The sequence below is a fragment of the Pinus tabuliformis genome, chromosome 4_1 (assembly GCF_031772625.1).
Source record: "Pinus tabuliformis cultivar Carrire ecotype Pingquan chromosome 4_1, CPIR1, whole genome shotgun sequence".
Lineage (NCBI taxonomy): Eukaryota > Viridiplantae > Streptophyta > Pinopsida > Pinales > Pinaceae > Pinus > Pinus tabuliformis.
In genome coordinates this window covers 477,663,864-477,682,748 of record NC_142303.1, presented here as the reverse complement: position 1 = coordinate 477,682,748, position 18,885 = coordinate 477,663,864, and the positions used below count along the sequence as shown (strand labels likewise).

Here is an 18,885-nt window from a genome sequence, read left to right as displayed (position 1 = left end):
GATTGGGCCACATAAATCTGAATGAATGAGTTCAATTTTTGTATGTGCTTTGGAATGAGAATCATGAAAAGACTATTTATTGTGCTTTCCTAAGATACAAGCATCACATTGCTTAAGTTTCCTAGGAATTGTAGGCAAACCAATAACACCATTTTTCTTCAACAAACGAAGGCTTTCATAGTTCAAGTGTCCAAATCTATCATGTCATAAAAGACGAGGGAAATGTACCTTCATCATAGTGAGAACTGTATGAGAAGTTATGTGTACGAGTAGAGGTTCCTTGCAGCTTCAGAAGTCTTTCTTCTTCTATCCCCGTCATGACAAGTGAGTGATCTTATGCTTTTCTGACCTCGACCTTGCCATCAAATATATGAATGGAGTGTCCTTGCTGGCAGATGTGGATCAAATACAACAATTTTCTCCTCAGCTTCGGGAGATATAAAACATCATGTAGAAGAAATTCTGAAAGACCAGACAATTTGAGCTTGATGGTGCCAAGCCCTGATGGCTTGAGTTTTGACTTGTCTTCAAAATATACTAATACGTCAAAATTTTTAGTGAATTCTTCAGAAAAATCTCTGCTAAAATTCATGTGGCAAGTTGCTTCTGAATCAAGAAACCAATCATATTTCCATGAAGCAAGTGAAGCATTGAACAAGTCTTCAGTTACTTCATTGTTACCATGTGCCACAACATAGTGAGTAGATTCTTGTGCTTTACCTTTCGCTTTGTCATTGGTTTAACCTTTGCCTTCATTTCTTTCCTACTCAATTATGTCCCAAGGCAACTTACATGTTGATGCATCATGTCCACCTCCAATGCATCGTATGCAATGAAGATCAAAGTTTTCTCTTTGGAACTGTCTACCCCCTTGCCTCTAAAATTCCTCCTTCCTCTTTCTCTTTGGCCACCTCTTCCTCTAGAAGAATATTGTGCATGATTTTTCTCTTTATGTGCAAGACACACAGTGTCTTCGGAATACTGAGGAGTTGTCTTCTTCCCAAAATCCTTCTCTCTCTCAACAAACTTCTTTTCAAGGGAGTCAAAGGTAATCTCCTTAAGGTTTCCACTTACTTGCAATGACTCAAGATAATGTGAATATGTGGGATATAGTGCCTTGACATAAGCTATGAGAGGAATATCTATCTCAACCCCAGTGACTTTTATATCATGCATAATCGATCTTACTTCTGATGATAAGGAAAGAGGGTCATCATTTTTCAACTCAAAGTTGGATAGCTTAATCATCAATTGAACAACTTCAAGTTCAGAGTGTGAGTCATACAATTCCTTCAATTTAGATAAATCTTCAAAGGAATTTTCAAATTACGAAATATGTCGACTCACCTCTTCATTTACTGATGCAGAAATCAAGGCATAGGCCTTGTTGTTCTTGTTTTCCCAAAAGGAAAGCTCCAAGTTATTTGAAGTGGGATTTACAAGTGCATTGTCTCCTTCTCCTTCACAAACCCCTTTCCACAACTCAATGAAAATGACAGTGTGTTTTATTTTCCATGACCATTCAGGATAGTTCTCTTTTCCATAGAGAACTACTCCAACAATTTATATCATTGAATTCATTTTAAGGAATAAAAATTGTGTATTGTGTAAAAAAAATGCAGGTTGTTGGAAATATACGGTCTTCACACCTCCAGGCATACGCAGCGGTCTACAACACTACAGGACTACACCTTCATTCCTACGTGGAGGCACCCTCTCTAAGGCAGCGCTTGAACGCTGCCACAATTGAATGCAGATCTCAAAATATTCACAATCATTGCCACTGTCAGCTATCGCTCTTGAGCTCAAAGACCCCACAGCCAGCACCACGTTGTGGAAGATGAAATAATTCCACTCTTTCCATGGCACACCAAACTGCTTCTGAGGTATTGGTATTAGTCTCGTAGGTTGTATCAACAAATATGATTTATCATTCAATAGGAAGAGCCACATAGGCTCTAGGAACTTCGTGTAACCCTTGAAAGGCATCTACACAGTACCTCATTCAAAATAAATGGAAAATGTAGAGACTTTCACGTAGAGTTTATAGATGGAAAATTCCAAGACTATCACCCAGAGTTTAAAAATGGAAATCACCAAGAATATCATGCACTTATGTGTGAACTCCTGTCATTGATTTACGCTGAGCTTACAGGATGGGATCGACTATGGGCCATTGGCTCAAGGTTGAGACGTATGGTTGATTGGAAGGTAGAGGATGAGGCAGATCCATGGGAGAGTGTGTCGCCAAGCGAAGACGAAGAAGGTGAATTAACCGCCGGAGAATAGACTTAGGAGATATGGTGATTCATAAAACTGGAGGGATGTCAAAGGTGTCAGTCCATAGGTGTTGGTTCTAGTAGGCACAATGATAATGGCGTTGTTTAATAATTACAAGAGTGGTTAGGAGTTTAACTTTAGGAAAAAAAATAGTGAATGTTATTTAGGTGGATGGTTATATATATCAAAGTTATATAATTGGCGGAGTGGTTATGTGGTGGAGGGGGTAACTAATATGGAAAAGGGGTTATGTGGTGGAGGGAGTAACCTATATGGTGGTTTAGGGCCCCACGATAGGTGGTATGTGCAGGCACAAAGGGTGGTAAGCAGAGAGTGAGGGAGTGGTGTCGCAACAAAGAGGAGAGCAAGAGAGTGAGTCGTAGATGGGGGTTGAAGAAGCCCGAACGGAGACAGGAGGGAGCTACAAGGGTAGAAAGGAAGCCAAAAAGGGGTTAGATTTGATACCATGTCAAACGAGGAGGTAACTCCTCAAAACAAATTGTTGTCTTGCATTAATATTGATCATGGATGTATACATGGAGGGAGAGACTATTGGGTTTCATCTCCCAGTGTCTCTTCATCTTCTAATTCTCCTTATTTTCTATTTACAATATTTACATGGATTTACCCAAAGATTAGGTGTCAACATTAATTTTAATTTTTGAGACTTTCATTTGTACAATTTTTTTCAAGTAATTATTTATTTTGGTGATTGTTTAGTTGTTTTTTTGTTCCAGAGTTGGGATTTGATTCTTTTCCCATTCGTTTTCCTTTGGTGTATGTTCTCTCGTAGCCTTAGAGATCCTGTGACAGTTGGTGTTTGATTTGGAAATAGACAAGCAAGAAGAGAAACAAGATTGACTGGACTTGCAAGAGGAAACAACTTCATATGCACAACAATCCAATATGCAAACTTGAGGTTAGTGAGCTTAATTTCTTTGAACTTAATTTATTTTCTTTATCTCTATTGGAATTCAAAAAATTGGTTTTCTAAGCCAACTTAATTAGTTTTATATCTAAAAAATATTATATATATATATATATATATATATATATATATATATATATATATATATATATATATATATATATATATATATATATATATATATATAACGAAAACGAATATAGTTTGTATTAAAAGAGATCCAAAGCCTACTGGCCGATTACATTTAGGAAGCCCATGAACTGGCTATCCTCAACATATAGAAAAACTGACTTCCTAACCTTAATGTTCTAAATCCTCTTAGCTCTGTTAGTCAAGCCTATTTCCCTAATTTCCCCATGCTTGTGAATACAGATAAACTGCTGGAGTAAAAGACAATAATACACGAGAAATAGAATTAAGGGATTGGATCCCAATCTTCAACCCCATCTCTTATCCGGATGCCTGCAGGAAGGAGGATTGCTTTGTTGGCTTCCGCATCCGCTTCCTTATTATTCTGCCGAAGAATGTGGAAAAAATTCACCTAAAGAAAGGAACCAACTAGCTTCCTTATTCTGGCAACCACTCTTGCTAGCCGAAAGTCCCTCGGGGACGTGTTATCCACAAGAATTTGAATCAAGGATTGGGAGTCACCAAGAATATTGGCTTTCTCAATACCAAGAACCTGTAAATGCTTAAGACCCTGCAATAAATCCATGGCCTCAGCTTGCATGTTTGTATTGTGGCCCAGGCCCTAGGTATACCTGCTCTCTATGCAGCCATTCGCATTCCTGATGACACCTCCAGCCCCAACAGTTCCCGGATTTCCTTTGGTGGCCCCATCAAAGAATAAGGAAGAACTATCACAATTATGGAGCCAAATGCAGAAATCGCCCTCAGCAAGCCTGATCTGCCAGTTTTTCGTAGTTTGGAACTGTCTCTCATCCTCAGAAAACTGAAGGCCAAGCTTGCTCCCCCACGCCAGTTCTTGAGGATTTAAATTATTTTTTCCCAGCTTCTCAAATTTCTCACCGAGAAATTCCTTGAGCAGGTCGTTGGCTTTTGACAAAACAAGGTTTCCCTTCTGTGCTTTTTCTTGAAAAATTATGTGGTTGCGCTCAATCCATATTTGCCAGAAAATGAATTTTGGATAAACCATCCAAGCTGCCTTGAACCAGTTGTTATTGGGGAGTTTTCCGGGATAGAGATGAGCCCAATCAGCAAAGTATCCAGCAATCGAGTTTGGCAGATGAACAGAGGATCCCCATGAGGAAAACGCATCAGCCCAAATACTCTTGGCGAACCTGCATTCAATCAATAAATGAGTGGCATTTTCCTCATTTTCCAGACAAAGATTACATCTGGAAGGGCCCAGGAAGCCTTTCTTTTTCAGTCTATCCTCAGTTAAAATGTTGTTGTGGCACAACATCCAGCTGAAAAAATCGATTTTTGGCACACATTTCTGCCTCCAGAGTCCTCGCCAAGTCGCTGGGCAGCAAGGGACGTGGGGAATTTTCCTGAGTTGTGCATAGCCTTGTGCAACAGTATAAGAACCAGTTAGAGAGCCCCAACCTCTCTTGTCTTGTTTCCTGATGCTCATCGGGCTCATTCCCTTCAGCTTAGTCAGCAGGAATGACCACGCCTGATCTAGAGCATCCGGCATTTGAGGCTTCTTCCAACCTACCCACGAATTATCCTTCCAGCTAGAAATATCCCACAATGTTTTGATGCCACTGTTTAACGTCTAGCTTCGAAGCTCAGAGAGATCTTGGACTTCACCCAAAGGTTCTTCGCTCATGATTTTATCAGTCCAAATATTAATGAGCTTGCCATTACCCGGGATCCAATAGGAATGTATTTGAATCAGTGGTAAGGCCTTTATGCAAAGCCTGTGAATTTGAGAGCCTTTGCTATTGTGGGTGAGGTCATCCAAGCTTCGTAGCCTCTGACCCCTGAAATATTTCTTCCATAACGCCTTTTGGGCCTGGCCCAGTTTCAGAGCTATTTGTCTCCATAGAATCTTAGCCCCCATAGCAATATTTTGAGTCCTCAGGTCCTTGAAATTCAAACCTCCTTCTAGCAGAGGTTTGGCAACTTTGTCCCAACTGACAAGGGGGATCTTCCTGTCATTTTGCTTGCCTCCTTTCCAAAAGAACCTTCGAATCCATTCCTCCATCTTCTTGAGGATGCTGGAGGGAGCCAACATGGCTGAGAATTGGAAGATGGGCAGGCTAGATAGGACAGACTTAATAAGCATTGTTTTCCCTGCAAGGTTCAACCATGAGAAGCCCCAAGACTGAATTTTTTTCTTAAATTTCTCGACCATTGGGAGCCAATCTTTACTGGAGTGCCTCCTTTGGAAGATAGGAAGGCCCAAATAGATGAAGGAGTTCCAAGAAGCAAAGCCAGCGAAACCCATACATCTGGAAATTGAGGAGAGCTCGTTGTTGGAGATATTCCAGCCATAAAAATGGAATTTTTGTTCATTTAGTTTGCTGCCCGAAGTCCCACAAAAATCTTCCAACACTTTTCTGAATCTGGAGGCAAACTAAACGGAGGCAGCACCCAACAAAAGAGAATCATCAGCGAAAAATGCATGGTTGATATCCTTGACACCTCGAGCGATCCTAAGACCCATAATTTCTTGGTCTATCTGGCACTTTTCTAAATAAAAACTCAGAACTGAAGCTTGCAAAACAAAAAGAAGAGGGGAAAGAGGACAGCCCTGGCGCAACCCTCTAGAGGCTTTAAAGAACTTCGTTGCTCTTCCATTCACCAGAGGGGCAATCCAGGGCTCAGAGATGCAAGCCCGGACCCATCTGATAAACTCCTGACCAAACCCAAACTTGTGCATCACGCCAAAGAGAAACTTGTGACGAACTCGGTCAAACGCATTAGCAAGGTCCAGCTTGATCACCATACCTTTTTCTTTCCGCTGCAAGCTAGAATGAATCGCCTCTTGCACAAGGATTATGTTGTCCACGATTTGCCTGCCCTGAACGAACCCCCCTTGGTTTTCAGGAATAATGGAGGGCAAGAGGACCTTCAATCTATTGGCAATCACTTTTGTTATGAGCTTGTAGCCAATGTTGCATAACGAAATCAAATGAAATCCGTTAAAGGTGTTGGCTCCCTTCTCCTTTGGAATGAGGGCGAGAAAGGAAAAATTCATTCTTCCTCCAATTTTCTGGCAGCATTGAGATTTTGATACCATTCTGTGAAAATCCTTCTTCACTATTTGCCAACAGACTTGAATGAATCTGGTAGTGAAGCCATCCGGACACGAGGCTTTTTCTAGCTCCATTTCAGAGAGCACAACCTTTATCTCTTTTCTGGTGACATTAGCTTCCAGTTGTTGATTCATATTTGAAGAGATCTTGGAGGGGACAACATCCAAGAACATAGTGTCCTGGCTCATTCCCTCGACTTCACTATAGAGTTTCTCAAAGTGGGAGAAGGTAGCCCCTTTGATGCTTGTAAAGTCCTTATGGGTAACGTGATCTTCTTTTATTTCAGAAATTGTGTTGAAGGGCCTTCTAGCTTGGGCCTGTCTATGGAAGAAGGAGGTATTCCTGTCTCCCACTTTCAACCACAGGCTAAGGGATTTCTGCCTCCAATATTCTTCCTCTTGTAGACAAGCTTTGTGGAATTTTCATTGCAGATTTCGTTCTATGACTGTCGATTCCTCCGTGGGTTCCTCCTCTTCCATCTGCAGTTGGTGCTTCTCAAGGGAGGCATGGGCCATTCTCCTTTCATTAGCCGGATTTGGAAGATTTTTAGCCCATCTTTTCAAAGTAGCTTTTACTCTTCTTAATTTTTCTTCCCAAACAAAGAAAGGGGACCCTGTGACAGGCTGATTCCAGCTCTCTTTAACCTTATCGATAAAGTCTGGATACTTATCCATAGAGCATTGAATCAAAAAAGGAATGAGCCCAAAATTTCTATGTTCTAAGAGTTCCATCTTTATGGGTTTATGATCTCAAATACTGCCTGGCAGGATGTGCATCCTAGCTTCTAAACCAAGGAGTAGATAGGAACTTTGAATAAGAAATCTATCTAATCTCACAGCAATATGGCCAGGGCAAATTCTTTTATTTGACCAAGTATACTTACCTTTCATAGGTTTGATGTCGAGAAGATCCCAATCTTGCATGATATCCTCCACCCATTCCCTCGTTGGGTCTCTTACTATGATGCCACCTCTCTTCTCGAAGGAGCTTAGGGTTATATTCAGATCCCCTGCGATAATAACATTTCTCAACAATTCTTCCTCAACCATGAGTTTGATTGAGTCCCAACACTGCTTCTTTTCCCCTGCGTTTACCGGCACATACACATTAAAGAGGCTAAAGGCCTCCCTTATTTCTTGGCTTATAAGTTGCATAAGATGCCAGTGTGTATTCTGCTTTCCATTGACCAATTCCAACTTGTCTTCATTCTAGAGAGCTCCCAGCCCTCCCGATGCACCTCGGGCTAAGACAACCTTCCCTCCACCTTTTCTCCATAGGTTCCTGCTTACTTGGAGGAAGCTCTTCTCCTCCAACTTAGTCTCTTGGATCAGAAGGATATCTGGGATTTCTATTCTAATCAAACTTCTCATTGCTTCTTCTTTTTGCTTGCTCCCCAACCCCCTGTAATTCTAGGAGATAATACATTATTTACCTTTCTAAGAATGGGTGGCCCCTTTGGGCTCCTGTCCATGGCTTCTAGTAATCTTCGGTGTCTTTGCTAGCATCTTCTCCAACATTGGCTGGTTGCCTTAGAGTTTGTCTTTATATGTTTCTCATTCTCTTTTTTCCCGATCAATTTTCCTTCCTCTTATCGATCGGCAAGACAATGTTTGGGAGTCTCCTATTTCTCCTTCCTCCTCAGACTCTTCCTTATCTAGGTCTTCCTCTTCCATATATGTAGCCTTTTCCTTAGGGCTTATTGTTGTGCTCTCACCTTGCCTAGAATTTTCAAGGATCTCTTTCTCATTTGCCTCCTTCTATTGTTGTTCTATTTCATGCATTTCGATTGAGATAGAGGAAAGAGGGGCGAACACATTCTCTTGTGCCTTTGGTTGGCCACTAGAAGAAGGCTGCAGCCCTTTTCCTTTTGTAGCTCTAGGAGGGTTTGAGAGTTTAGGGTTAGCCCTTGACCTTTTGACCTGCTTCCATCCTTCTTCCTTTCCTTGCACCACCTCTTCATTTTTTGTGCAGTTCTTGGCAAAATGTCTGTATTCTTGGCACTTGCGGCACTTGAAAGGACGCTGCTCATAGTCAAGTTTTTTCACATGAGTCCAGCTTCCTACATTTATCTTTATAGCCTCCGGCAGTCCCACTTCTAGATCTACTTCGACACAGATCCGAGCGCAGTCATATTGATCCTTGGTGTTTGCGCAATCTATGAATTTGCCCAGCGCATTGCCTATATGTTGGAGGGAGTCCCAGTTCCAGCAATGCACAGGAAGATTCAGAAGCCTTACCCACACTGGAACCACTGACGAAACATCTTCAGCTGGATCAAAATCGAGATTCCATCTGTTCAAATAGAGACCTTGAGGACCCATAAAATAGGGCCCGTTCCTAAAGATTAGATCCTTGTCTTCTTTTGAGATAAACTCGAACAGGAAATAACCTCGCCCTAGAAAATACGAGGTGACACTTTGCTTGATTAATGGTCTCCAGTTTCTGCAGACCCAGGCTTCCGTGGCTTTGGGAGAAGGCCAAAGGCCAGTGAACTGACCTACCAGGGCCCTTTCTGCCAGCGACAGAGCAACCTTGATCGGCCCTTCCGAAGGAAGGGAGACCTTCGAAATGTTTTCCAGTTTTTTAACAAACTTCGAAGCATTCAGTTTCTTCTTGGCTGGCAGCAAAGCCAGAAGAGTCTTGAATGCGACATCTTCAGCTTTGGGGGAGGACGGAAGACTGATAGGAGGAGCCTGGGACGAGCCCAACTCATCCATGGCAGAGGGGCACAGAGGGGCACAGCCCTAGCACGGCCAACTAGCCTGTGAGAGCACAAACAACTCGCAGAGCTCGGGGAGGCAGAGGGCAGCGAAAATATGTATATATATATAAGAGTAAAGCAATATCTTTAAAAAAAACTGAATATTTCTTGAATTACTATATTTAATTGATATAGTTGGAATTGTGTCTTTAAGTTATCCAATGATGATTGTTTTTAATCCTAGTTTGATAGCTCATATCTATATATATATATATATATATATCACTGGCTTTTATTAAAATTAAAAATAATGGTTTCTAAAATAACACATATTATTATCATGTCGCCTAGCAGTATAATGCAATAGGTATTGCACTGACCCCAATTAGTTAGGTCAAACCTATGAAATTTGTTTTGATTTAACAAAGTTTAACTACATAATTTTTTTTATTTTCTACAATTTTTTTTATTAGTATTTATCTCTGCTACTATTGGCTGAGAATTTGAACATTTTATTGCACAATACATTGTAAGCTGTGATTTTGCAACCATTACCTTTTATTAATACAATGTACTCATTCTTGTCATATCAATACCTTTTATAAGCTAATAAATATATTTTAAAAAATGAATATTTTAATTTAAATTTATATATATTTGTGGGGTTAAAATCAAAACTAAAATTTTAATAAAATAAAACATACTCATTTTTATAAACTAAATAATAAATCAGTATTATTATTTTTTTTCAAATATAAATTCAAATTTTAAAAATAAAATATATATATTTTATAAACTAATAATTATATAAAAAGAATCTTTTATTGAATATTTAGTTCAAATTTTAAGAAATAAAATATATAATTTTTTACTTGGACAGACAACTTTGATTTGGACAATTTATGTAATTCAAATGTAAATGCAAGTATAGCATATTATAGTAATTAAAAGCTATGTTTGCATAGGCATTGAAATCGGGGTTTTGCACTTTAATTGCACAGACCGTGACTTGACCAATCAGTAAAACTCAAATTGATAGAATTCTAAACATTAACACTAATTTGAATTCAGTATTTTTACTGTAATTTAACTATATTTAAACTAAGCGGAAAAACTAGCTATTATATAGCGCTTGTTTAATTAGTAGTTTTTTCGTTCACCACCAATTCATTTGTAGTTTGAAACATTCTTAAATATTACAAAATACAATGGAAATTTAGTAATTATAGAACAAAATATGCTCTCTCTCCACATGGAACATGATATCATGTATCGAAATATCAAGAATATGACCAAAAAAATTGATTGATTTTTTTTTATGTGGTCGTATTTCCCTTTTCTTTTTTTAACAATCTAGTGAATACTAATTGATGATAAATATTATATAAATATTGATTTGATTATGATATTTTTTTTAAATAGATTATATTTTATTTATTTACAAATTAATTAAAAAAATATGTTGATTGGTATTTTGTTGTGATTTTAATAGTTAACGTAATTCTTTGTAATTTAAATTTTTTTTTTCACAAATTTCAATTAAAATGAATCTAGAGTCTATTTGTATTTATATATTTGTACATATTTTATTATTAAGAAATTGTTATGTTATTTTCTTTTGAAACATTATCTTTTTGTTCAAAATGTGGCAAAAATGTGTACACCTTCCTTAGTACTTGATGTCCTTTTGAATCTGAATTAGAAAATCGTGCAAACTTGTTGCTTGCTTAGATTATCTTTGGTCTATGTCTACTAGTACATTGAGCTTTAAGTGTTATGTGCTTAATATAAAATACTGTATTTTTATCACTTTTGTCTGTTTAATTGTATGATTGTGCATTGTCTTTGTTTGATAAATTATAGACAATGTTATATTCAAATTTCCTTATAGCTTGTTCTTCATCTTCTTTATCCCAGAACCACATGTTTGTGTTTGACTTGGTGGTGAACGAAAATAGAAAAAGAAAAGACTTATACCAATACAGTGAATTCCACATTGCTCTCCAATTGTAGTAAGTAATAGACCATTTAGCATATTCCATGCTTTTCCCATTCTAAGGCAATATTTCATTTGACACTCTGCCATATTTGCCCATTGGAGCACATGGAAATGAAAAATGTTTTTGCACTAAATGGGTCAAATTTGAAAGAAACTGATCACAAGTTATCTAGATTCAACTTATATAGACTACAACATTTATCCTACTATCCAGGGGATTGTCTTTTTTATTCTTTTGTTGTTCTTCTTCACTTCCACTATACCTCAATTGAAATCCGAGAAGGAATTGTTAATCACTTCCACCATTTCTTGAGTTGTCGACATGACGCTGCTTTGCAATCATTGCATACTGAACTAACTCCTGAGTATCTTGAATACCTACACCATGTTAGTGATGTTCATACATATTTGCAAGGATTGTCTACACCCTCTTCTCTTTCTACTTCTAATGGGGAGATTTTTTTGGCATCAAATGGTTCTCTAATTGGTTGTCAGTTCCATTCAATGTTTGGCTATTTACAAATGGGAAACCTTATCTTCAGTTCAATCAACACATTGATGGCTATCAGTATAATATTTTATTGCACAACCAAAATCTTGTGTGTGGCCATTTTGAACCACTCTTATTGCACTGCACAACGAACATCACATCTTTGATCCCTAGATGATTGCTCCATACAATTCACGATGCCAATGTTCCTCTAGACAATATGACATGTTCTCAATTGGACAAATCCTAATGCAACAAGGGTTCTTGATCTATGGTCATATTGTCAATGACTGCCATGACTCATTGTTTGAATCTATTTGTGCACTTGCTCCATGGTTTGACATGGTTTCTCTAAGAAAAACATTGGCACAAACCTTTTACAATTGTTTCATTCACAATGACATTAGAGCTATTAAATGTTTGCAACAACACTTTGATGCTAGGATCATTGAACAGGAGAAATGTATCAACAGTTGGCAAGGTTATATTATTAACTTATCAATGTCATATGCAAAGGGACATATAGAAGGAAACACTTTTACAATCCAATGGATATGTGAACTACTCAATGTTAACATATGCATTTGGAATGCAAAAATCAAAGATATTGCTTTTAGATTCTATCCATCAAAAAATTCATCCAAAGTGTTATACCTCATGTGTATTTAATTGTCCATATCGCATACACATTATTGTGCACTTACACTAATAAATAGTTCTTATGATATCAACCAAACTGGTAATATACAACTAGCATTTGAACAATGTCAAAGGAAAAAATTACAATGTCACGTCGGTTATTACTTCTAAGCATCTTGTTCAAAAAGAAACCAGTGATATTACATCTTTCTCTTTGCTATAGTTCCAATCAATTAATAATAAAGCATCAAAAAAGAGAAGGTATTCCAAGTTACTTGAACATCACAAACTATTATAACAAGATACACATTCTTTGTCATTAAAAAGGGACAATGATGGCAGGGGTGCAGGCGTTAGGGACAATCTCCCTAATCTGCCAGCAAGTTCTTCTATGTCTTGATCAACTTCCCTTTCCTCAGGCGTATCAGTCATTAATCTGATATTTCATTTCTTCCTCTAGAAACCCACTTTTATGCTTTATTAACAAACAGTGGCTTTATTCGGGAATTCTTAAAAGAATTACCCAAGTGCTATTGGCTTAAAACAGTGGCTGTAATTGTATCGGCAGTAATTCTAAAAGAATTACGCCAACACACTATCGGAGGCCTTATAAGAAAGGTTATACCCCAACACTATCGGCGGTGGCTTTGCAAATGGAGGACTTACACATATAATATATCCCGCCTTATATTCTCCCTTTCCCCTTTGGCCTAATGCGATACCGCATCGGCGATGGTTAGCGGCGGGGCTTTATAATGGACATAGGCTCCGATATTATGGACCCGACGGCTATATATATCCTCCCTCTATGCTGATTTCGAGTCTGATATATATATCGGCAATTGCCCAAATAGTGATCCTCGTTCCTCCGAACTAACGGACCCGATGACCCCTTTCCGAGCCACCGTATAAAGATTTCGGGTCCGGATCTTTTCGGCGGTCTCGTTAGTCACTCCCCCGAAGTGTTACAAGTCCTCCGCGGACCCGATCCACTTATATACACTGCCTTTATAATTTCGGCGAGTCCGCTTTTCGGCGGTCGCCACAATTAACAATTCTCCCACCTCCGAAATGACGGACCCGCCGATAAATATATCGTAATTTATATGACTTCGGCTCCGGATACGGAAAGCTCAGTCGGAGGTTTTGCAGACCCAACGCCTTATAGAAAGAGCTGAATGATATTTCGGTTCCGAATATCGGAGCTTGCAACCTAACTATGTCGAGGGTTCCTTTCGGACCCGAAAGGGTTATATGCTGCCTTTATAATATATCGGCTCTGGGATTTTCGAGCACACAATTATAATATCCAAAGGCCCTTTCCGACGCCGATATGGGTTCAAACCCGATAAGGGTAAGAACCAATCACTATAAGATCTCACGTCCGCCCCTGTTCCGCTTAAAGGAAAAATATCATAACTTCTCTGTATAAACAGAGTTATACACAGAACTTTAATAAAATGACTTTGAGAGCCTACGGAAGCAGCAGTGTAAAGGAGATAATCACCAAGGCTTTAGTCAAGCACTATGTGGAAAACAAGTCAATTTCACCAAATTCTTATGTACAGTAAATAACCATCAGAGACGCATACACAGTAACGGAACCATTAACAATCATAGAGCAGGCACTTCATACGTCCGAATATCATTAGAACTATGCATATATTAATCTGAACGCATTAATTTACATTGCAAGACTCCAGTTTCTCATACCTCACATATACACAGGCACGCAGGCCAAACATTCAATGCCTCCCTCTCTTACAGGCCAATTATCAATTCTAATGCCTCTCCCCTCTGTCTACTCTCTCTCTCTGATGAGAGCTTCGCTGCCTATTTATTTATAATCATGGATAGGCCTTCTCGGTCCTTATCCGATACAAAAGCATGCTTTACAGAATGATTTAAAGCGTGAAAAGCTTTACTACAGCTTATCCATCTAAGCATAAATAGCATGTTTTATTTCTACTTTATCCTATTTTTTAACTAAGAAAACATAGAAATTGCAGGCTAAAGGACCCCACTCCCTTGCCTGTAGATTTTTTGGATTTTTGGAATAATTTGGAAGATTTTTCCCCTCTAAGTCATATGCTCCCACATCAGACTCCCAAGGTAGAAAAATTTCATGATCTCCTGATCATGTGTTCAGATCTATATTTGCCTGGATCCCATATCTTGTGCTGCCATTTTCCACTTGTCGCTGCTTCTGTTTGTTGTTCCTCTCCAGGTCTCCACACTTTATGCTGCATCGCCGCACTGACTAGGCTTTCATAATCTTCTGCTATCTTTCTTTTGCTGCTTCTCCTTTGTTTTACTGTTGTTGTCCTCTTCTAGGATACTGCCATCATCAGTTTTCTGATGCTTTCAATCTCTTGGTCCAATAAATCTCCCGCGGTTGATTTCTTGCTTCTATGCTGGTCTCTGTTCTGACTGCCACCCGATCATCCACACCCTCTTGTCTTCTGGAACAGAGAACTTATTTTCCCTTCATTTGACTGCTCAACTCAGTCAAATGTTCCTCAGCACCGGCAACAATACCTGCTCTAGCTGTCACTATAGATGTTGCTGCCATTGATGTTGTTATCACTGCTGCCATAGATGTTGTTGTCACTGCTGCCATAGATGTTGCTGCCGCTGCTGGCATAGATGTTGCTGCCACTGCTGCCATAGATGTTGCTTCCTCCCAAACTTCCTGCCCCTCTACAACATTCTTTGGCTCACCATCTTCTTCTTCCCCTTCGACAATCTTCAGTAATTTTCCACCATCATCTTGATTAATTTTCTCAATCAAATCAAGTTCTTCAAACATTGTAGCCTCGTCTTTTAACATTGTAGCAGCTCCAAAATTCTGCATACTAGTCTTCTCTTGGCTATTTAGGTAAGCCAACTCTTTATTGTCACCCATAGAAACAAGTTTCTGCATATGAGACATGACTGTCTTATCTTCTTTTTGCAACATTTCTTCTTCTCTCGAGACAATTCCAAGTGATGGATTGTCTTCTACATCACCTGCACTCACAAAATACTTGTTAAAATTAAAAACACAAGGTTGTTGTGCCTTATCTTCTTTTGGCGATAATTCAATTTGCTGCTCTGTCTTCTCCTTCTCCTCTGTCAGCATATCAGCATGCTGATTCGAATTCTTAGCAAAATTCATGAGACTGTCCATTAGTCTTTCTTCTACACCATCTGTTATAATGATGCCTTCTTGCTCTTGTCCACTGTACTGAACTCTTTTATTTGCAATCTCCCTGTCATACTCTGGATTCTCCAACAAGTATTCCAACAATGCAATTTCTCTGTGACATTGTTGCAGCATTTCATCATCACTTATAGTCCCTGCATTCACACACAAACTGTCAGTTTGAAAATCACAAAGTTCAATAGTCTCAACTGTTGCTTCACTTATCTGTGCTACAGACTGATCTACTTCTTCTGCATCCATAAGAATTTCCTCTTGTGTTGTAGCAGCTTCACAAGATTGCACATCCTTTTCAACCCCTGTAACCATATCAAAAGTATTAGCTACATTATCCAAGTATTCCTTTCTTCCAAGTAACAGGGTTTTTTTATTACTCTTCTGTTTCAGCTCATCTTCTTCTTAAAAAGGCAACAATGTATGATTAACACCATCTTTTCCAAACTTGTAGGTGTTTCTCTTTCCATCATGTATGGCTCCTCTGTCATATTGCCAAGGTCTTCCAAGCAATATGTGACATACGTCCATTGGCATCATATCACAAACAATTTTATCTTTGTACTTGCCCACTTGAAACTCCACTTCACACTGTTCACTTATCAACAGTTGATGTCCCTTTTACAACCATGACACTTTATAAGGTGTTGGATGCTTCCTTATCTTCAACTTCAATTTCTCTATTACTTCTGTAGAGACTAAATTATCAGTGCTGCCACTATCAATGATCATCTGGCAACATTTCCCTTGGACTTTGCACACTGTCCTAAATAAAGTCTTCCTTTGTGGCGGTTCAGCCATCTCCTTTGCTGGCTTAAGCAAGACTTTATTAACTACCAGAGATTCTCCTCTTTCTCGTGTATTTTCTTCTTCTGCTACTGCTGCCACTGGCATCTCTCCCTCAGCTGGAGCAACAATTGCATTCCTCCGCTTTGTTTTTGCACTCTCTAGGCACTCAAAAGCTCTGTGTCCCAGCTTGTTACATCTGTAACATCTTATTTCTCTGCCTCCTCTTCCTCTAGAAAAACTCCCTCTGCCTCTTGCATCACCTCCTGTGGGTGCATGCTGGGTTGAGCTACTGCTAGCTCCTTCTTTAGGTGCTGTAGATCCTCCTCTACCACCTTGACTTCCTTTTCCTCTGAAAGTCCCTCTCCTTCTAGCAGACTGCTTCCTCATGAGTTTTTCCTCAGCTTTCAGCGCTATCTGATAAGCTTCCTCTACTGTTTTAGGAGACAGCAGACTTATCTCATCCTGATTGTCTATCCTAAGGCCATTCATATATCTAGCCACCTTCTCATCTATGTCTTGGGTTTCTCCAACTCTTATGCTCACTTTATAAAACTCTTATGTATATTCTTTTACTGCTAAAGCTCTCTATCTAAGATTTTGCATTTGTCTAAACAACATTTGCTGATAATTACTTGGCAAGAACTTACCTCTTAACTTTGCTACCATCCTGCTCCAATTCTTGATTGGCTGCTTACCAAGTCTCTTCCTTTCTGCCTGTACACCATCCCACCAGAGTGTTGTGTGGCCTTTTAACTTGGTGACAACAAACTTTACTTTCTTCTCATCTTCTATTTCTTCGTACTCGAAGAATTTCTCCATGTTGTTAATCCAGTCAATCAATTCTTCTGGATTCAGTCCTCCTTGATATACCGGTACTAATTGATTCGATGGCATGGCTGTGGATTTCAACACTGACTGAAAGAACCTCATCTCAGGAGTAACCTGTACAGCTTCCTCCTCTTCTGCAACTTCAATTTCGGGCTCACTGACATCTCCATCATCTATGTTTCTGTCTGAAGTTAACGCATCCACTCTAGCTCGCAGCTCTTCTACTGTTTCCATTAGTTCAGCATTTGCAACAGGCCGTCCTCTTCCACCACGTCCTCGTCCTCTTCCAACTCTGAAAGCCATCCTTCTCCCACTCCTGAGAATCAATTCAATGTCAGTTGATGGCTCTGATACCACTAATGATGGCGGGGGTGCAGGCGTTAGGGACAATCTCCATAATCTGCCAGCAAGTTCTTCTATGTCTTGATCAACTTCCCTTTCCTCAGGCATATCAGTCATTAAACTGATATTTCATTTCTTCCTCTAGAAACCCACTTTTATGCTTTATTAACAAACAGTGGCTTTATTCGGGAATTCTTAAAAGAATTACCCAAGTGCTATTGGCTTAAAACAGTGGTTGTAATTGCATCGGCAGTAATTCTAAAAGAATTACGCCAACACACTATCGGAGGCCTTATAAGAAAGGTTATACCCCAACACTATCGGCGGTGGCTTTGCAAATGGAGGACTTACACATATAATATATCCCGCCTTATATTCTCCCTTTCCCCTTTGGCCTGATGCGATACCGCATCGGCGATGGTTAGCGGCGGGGCTTTATAATGGACATAGGCTCCGATATTATGGACCCGACGACTATATATATCCTCCGTCTATGCTAATTTCGAGTCCGATATATATATCGGCAATTGCCCAAATAGTGATCCTCGTTCCTCCGAACTAACGGACCCGATGACCCCTTTCCGAGCCGCCCTATAAAGATTTCGGGTCCGGATCTTTTCGGCAGTCTCGTTAGTCACTCCCCCGAAGTGTTACAAGTCCTCCGAGGACCCGATCCACTTATATACACTGCCTTTATAATTTCGGCGGGTCCGCTTTTTTGCGGTCGCCACAATTAACAATTCTCCCACCTCCTAAATGACGGACCCGCCAATAAATATATCGTAATTTATATGACTTCGGCTCCGGATACGGAAAGCTCAGTCGGAGGTTTTGCGGACCTGACGTCTTACAGAAAGAGCTGAATGATATTTCAGCTCCGAATATCGGAGCTTGCAACCTAACTGTGCCGAGGGTTCCTTTCGGACCCGAAAGGGTTATATGATGCCTTTATAATATATCGGCTCCGAGATTTTGGAGCACACAATTATAATATCCAAAGGCCCTTTCCGATGCCGATATGGGTTCGGACTTGATAAGGGTAAGAACCAATCACTATAAGATCTCACGTCCGCCCCTGTTCCGCTTAAAGGAAAAATATCATAACTTCTCTGTATAAACAGAGTTATACACAGAACTTTAATAAAATGACTTTGAGAGCCTACGAAAGCAGCAGTGTAAAGGAGATAATCACCAAGGCTTTAGTCAAGCACTATGCGGAAAACAAGTCAATTTCATCAACTTCTTATGTAGAGTAAATAACCATCAAAGACGCATACACAGTAACAGAATCATTAACAATCATAGAGCAGGCACTTCATACGTCCGAATATCATTAAAACTATGCATATATTAATCTGAACGCATTAATTTACATTGAAAGACTTCAGTTTCTCATACCTCACATATACACAGGCACGCAGGCCAAACATTCAATGCCTCCCTCTCTTACATGCCAATTATCAATT

General features: G+C 39.4%; 1 protein-coding gene across 1 annotated transcript; it reads right to left on the bottom strand.

Moving 5' to 3' along the window:
• Positions 1–8,192: 8,192 nt before the first annotated feature.
• Positions 8,193–9,152, bottom strand: LOC149176559 (uncharacterized). The gene has a single exon (XM_089421511.1). It carries the CDS (start codon positions 9,150–9,152, stop codon positions 8,193–8,195), a length of 960 nt encoding a protein of 319 aa, XP_089277637.1.
• Positions 9,153–18,885: the final 9,733 nt, after the last annotated feature.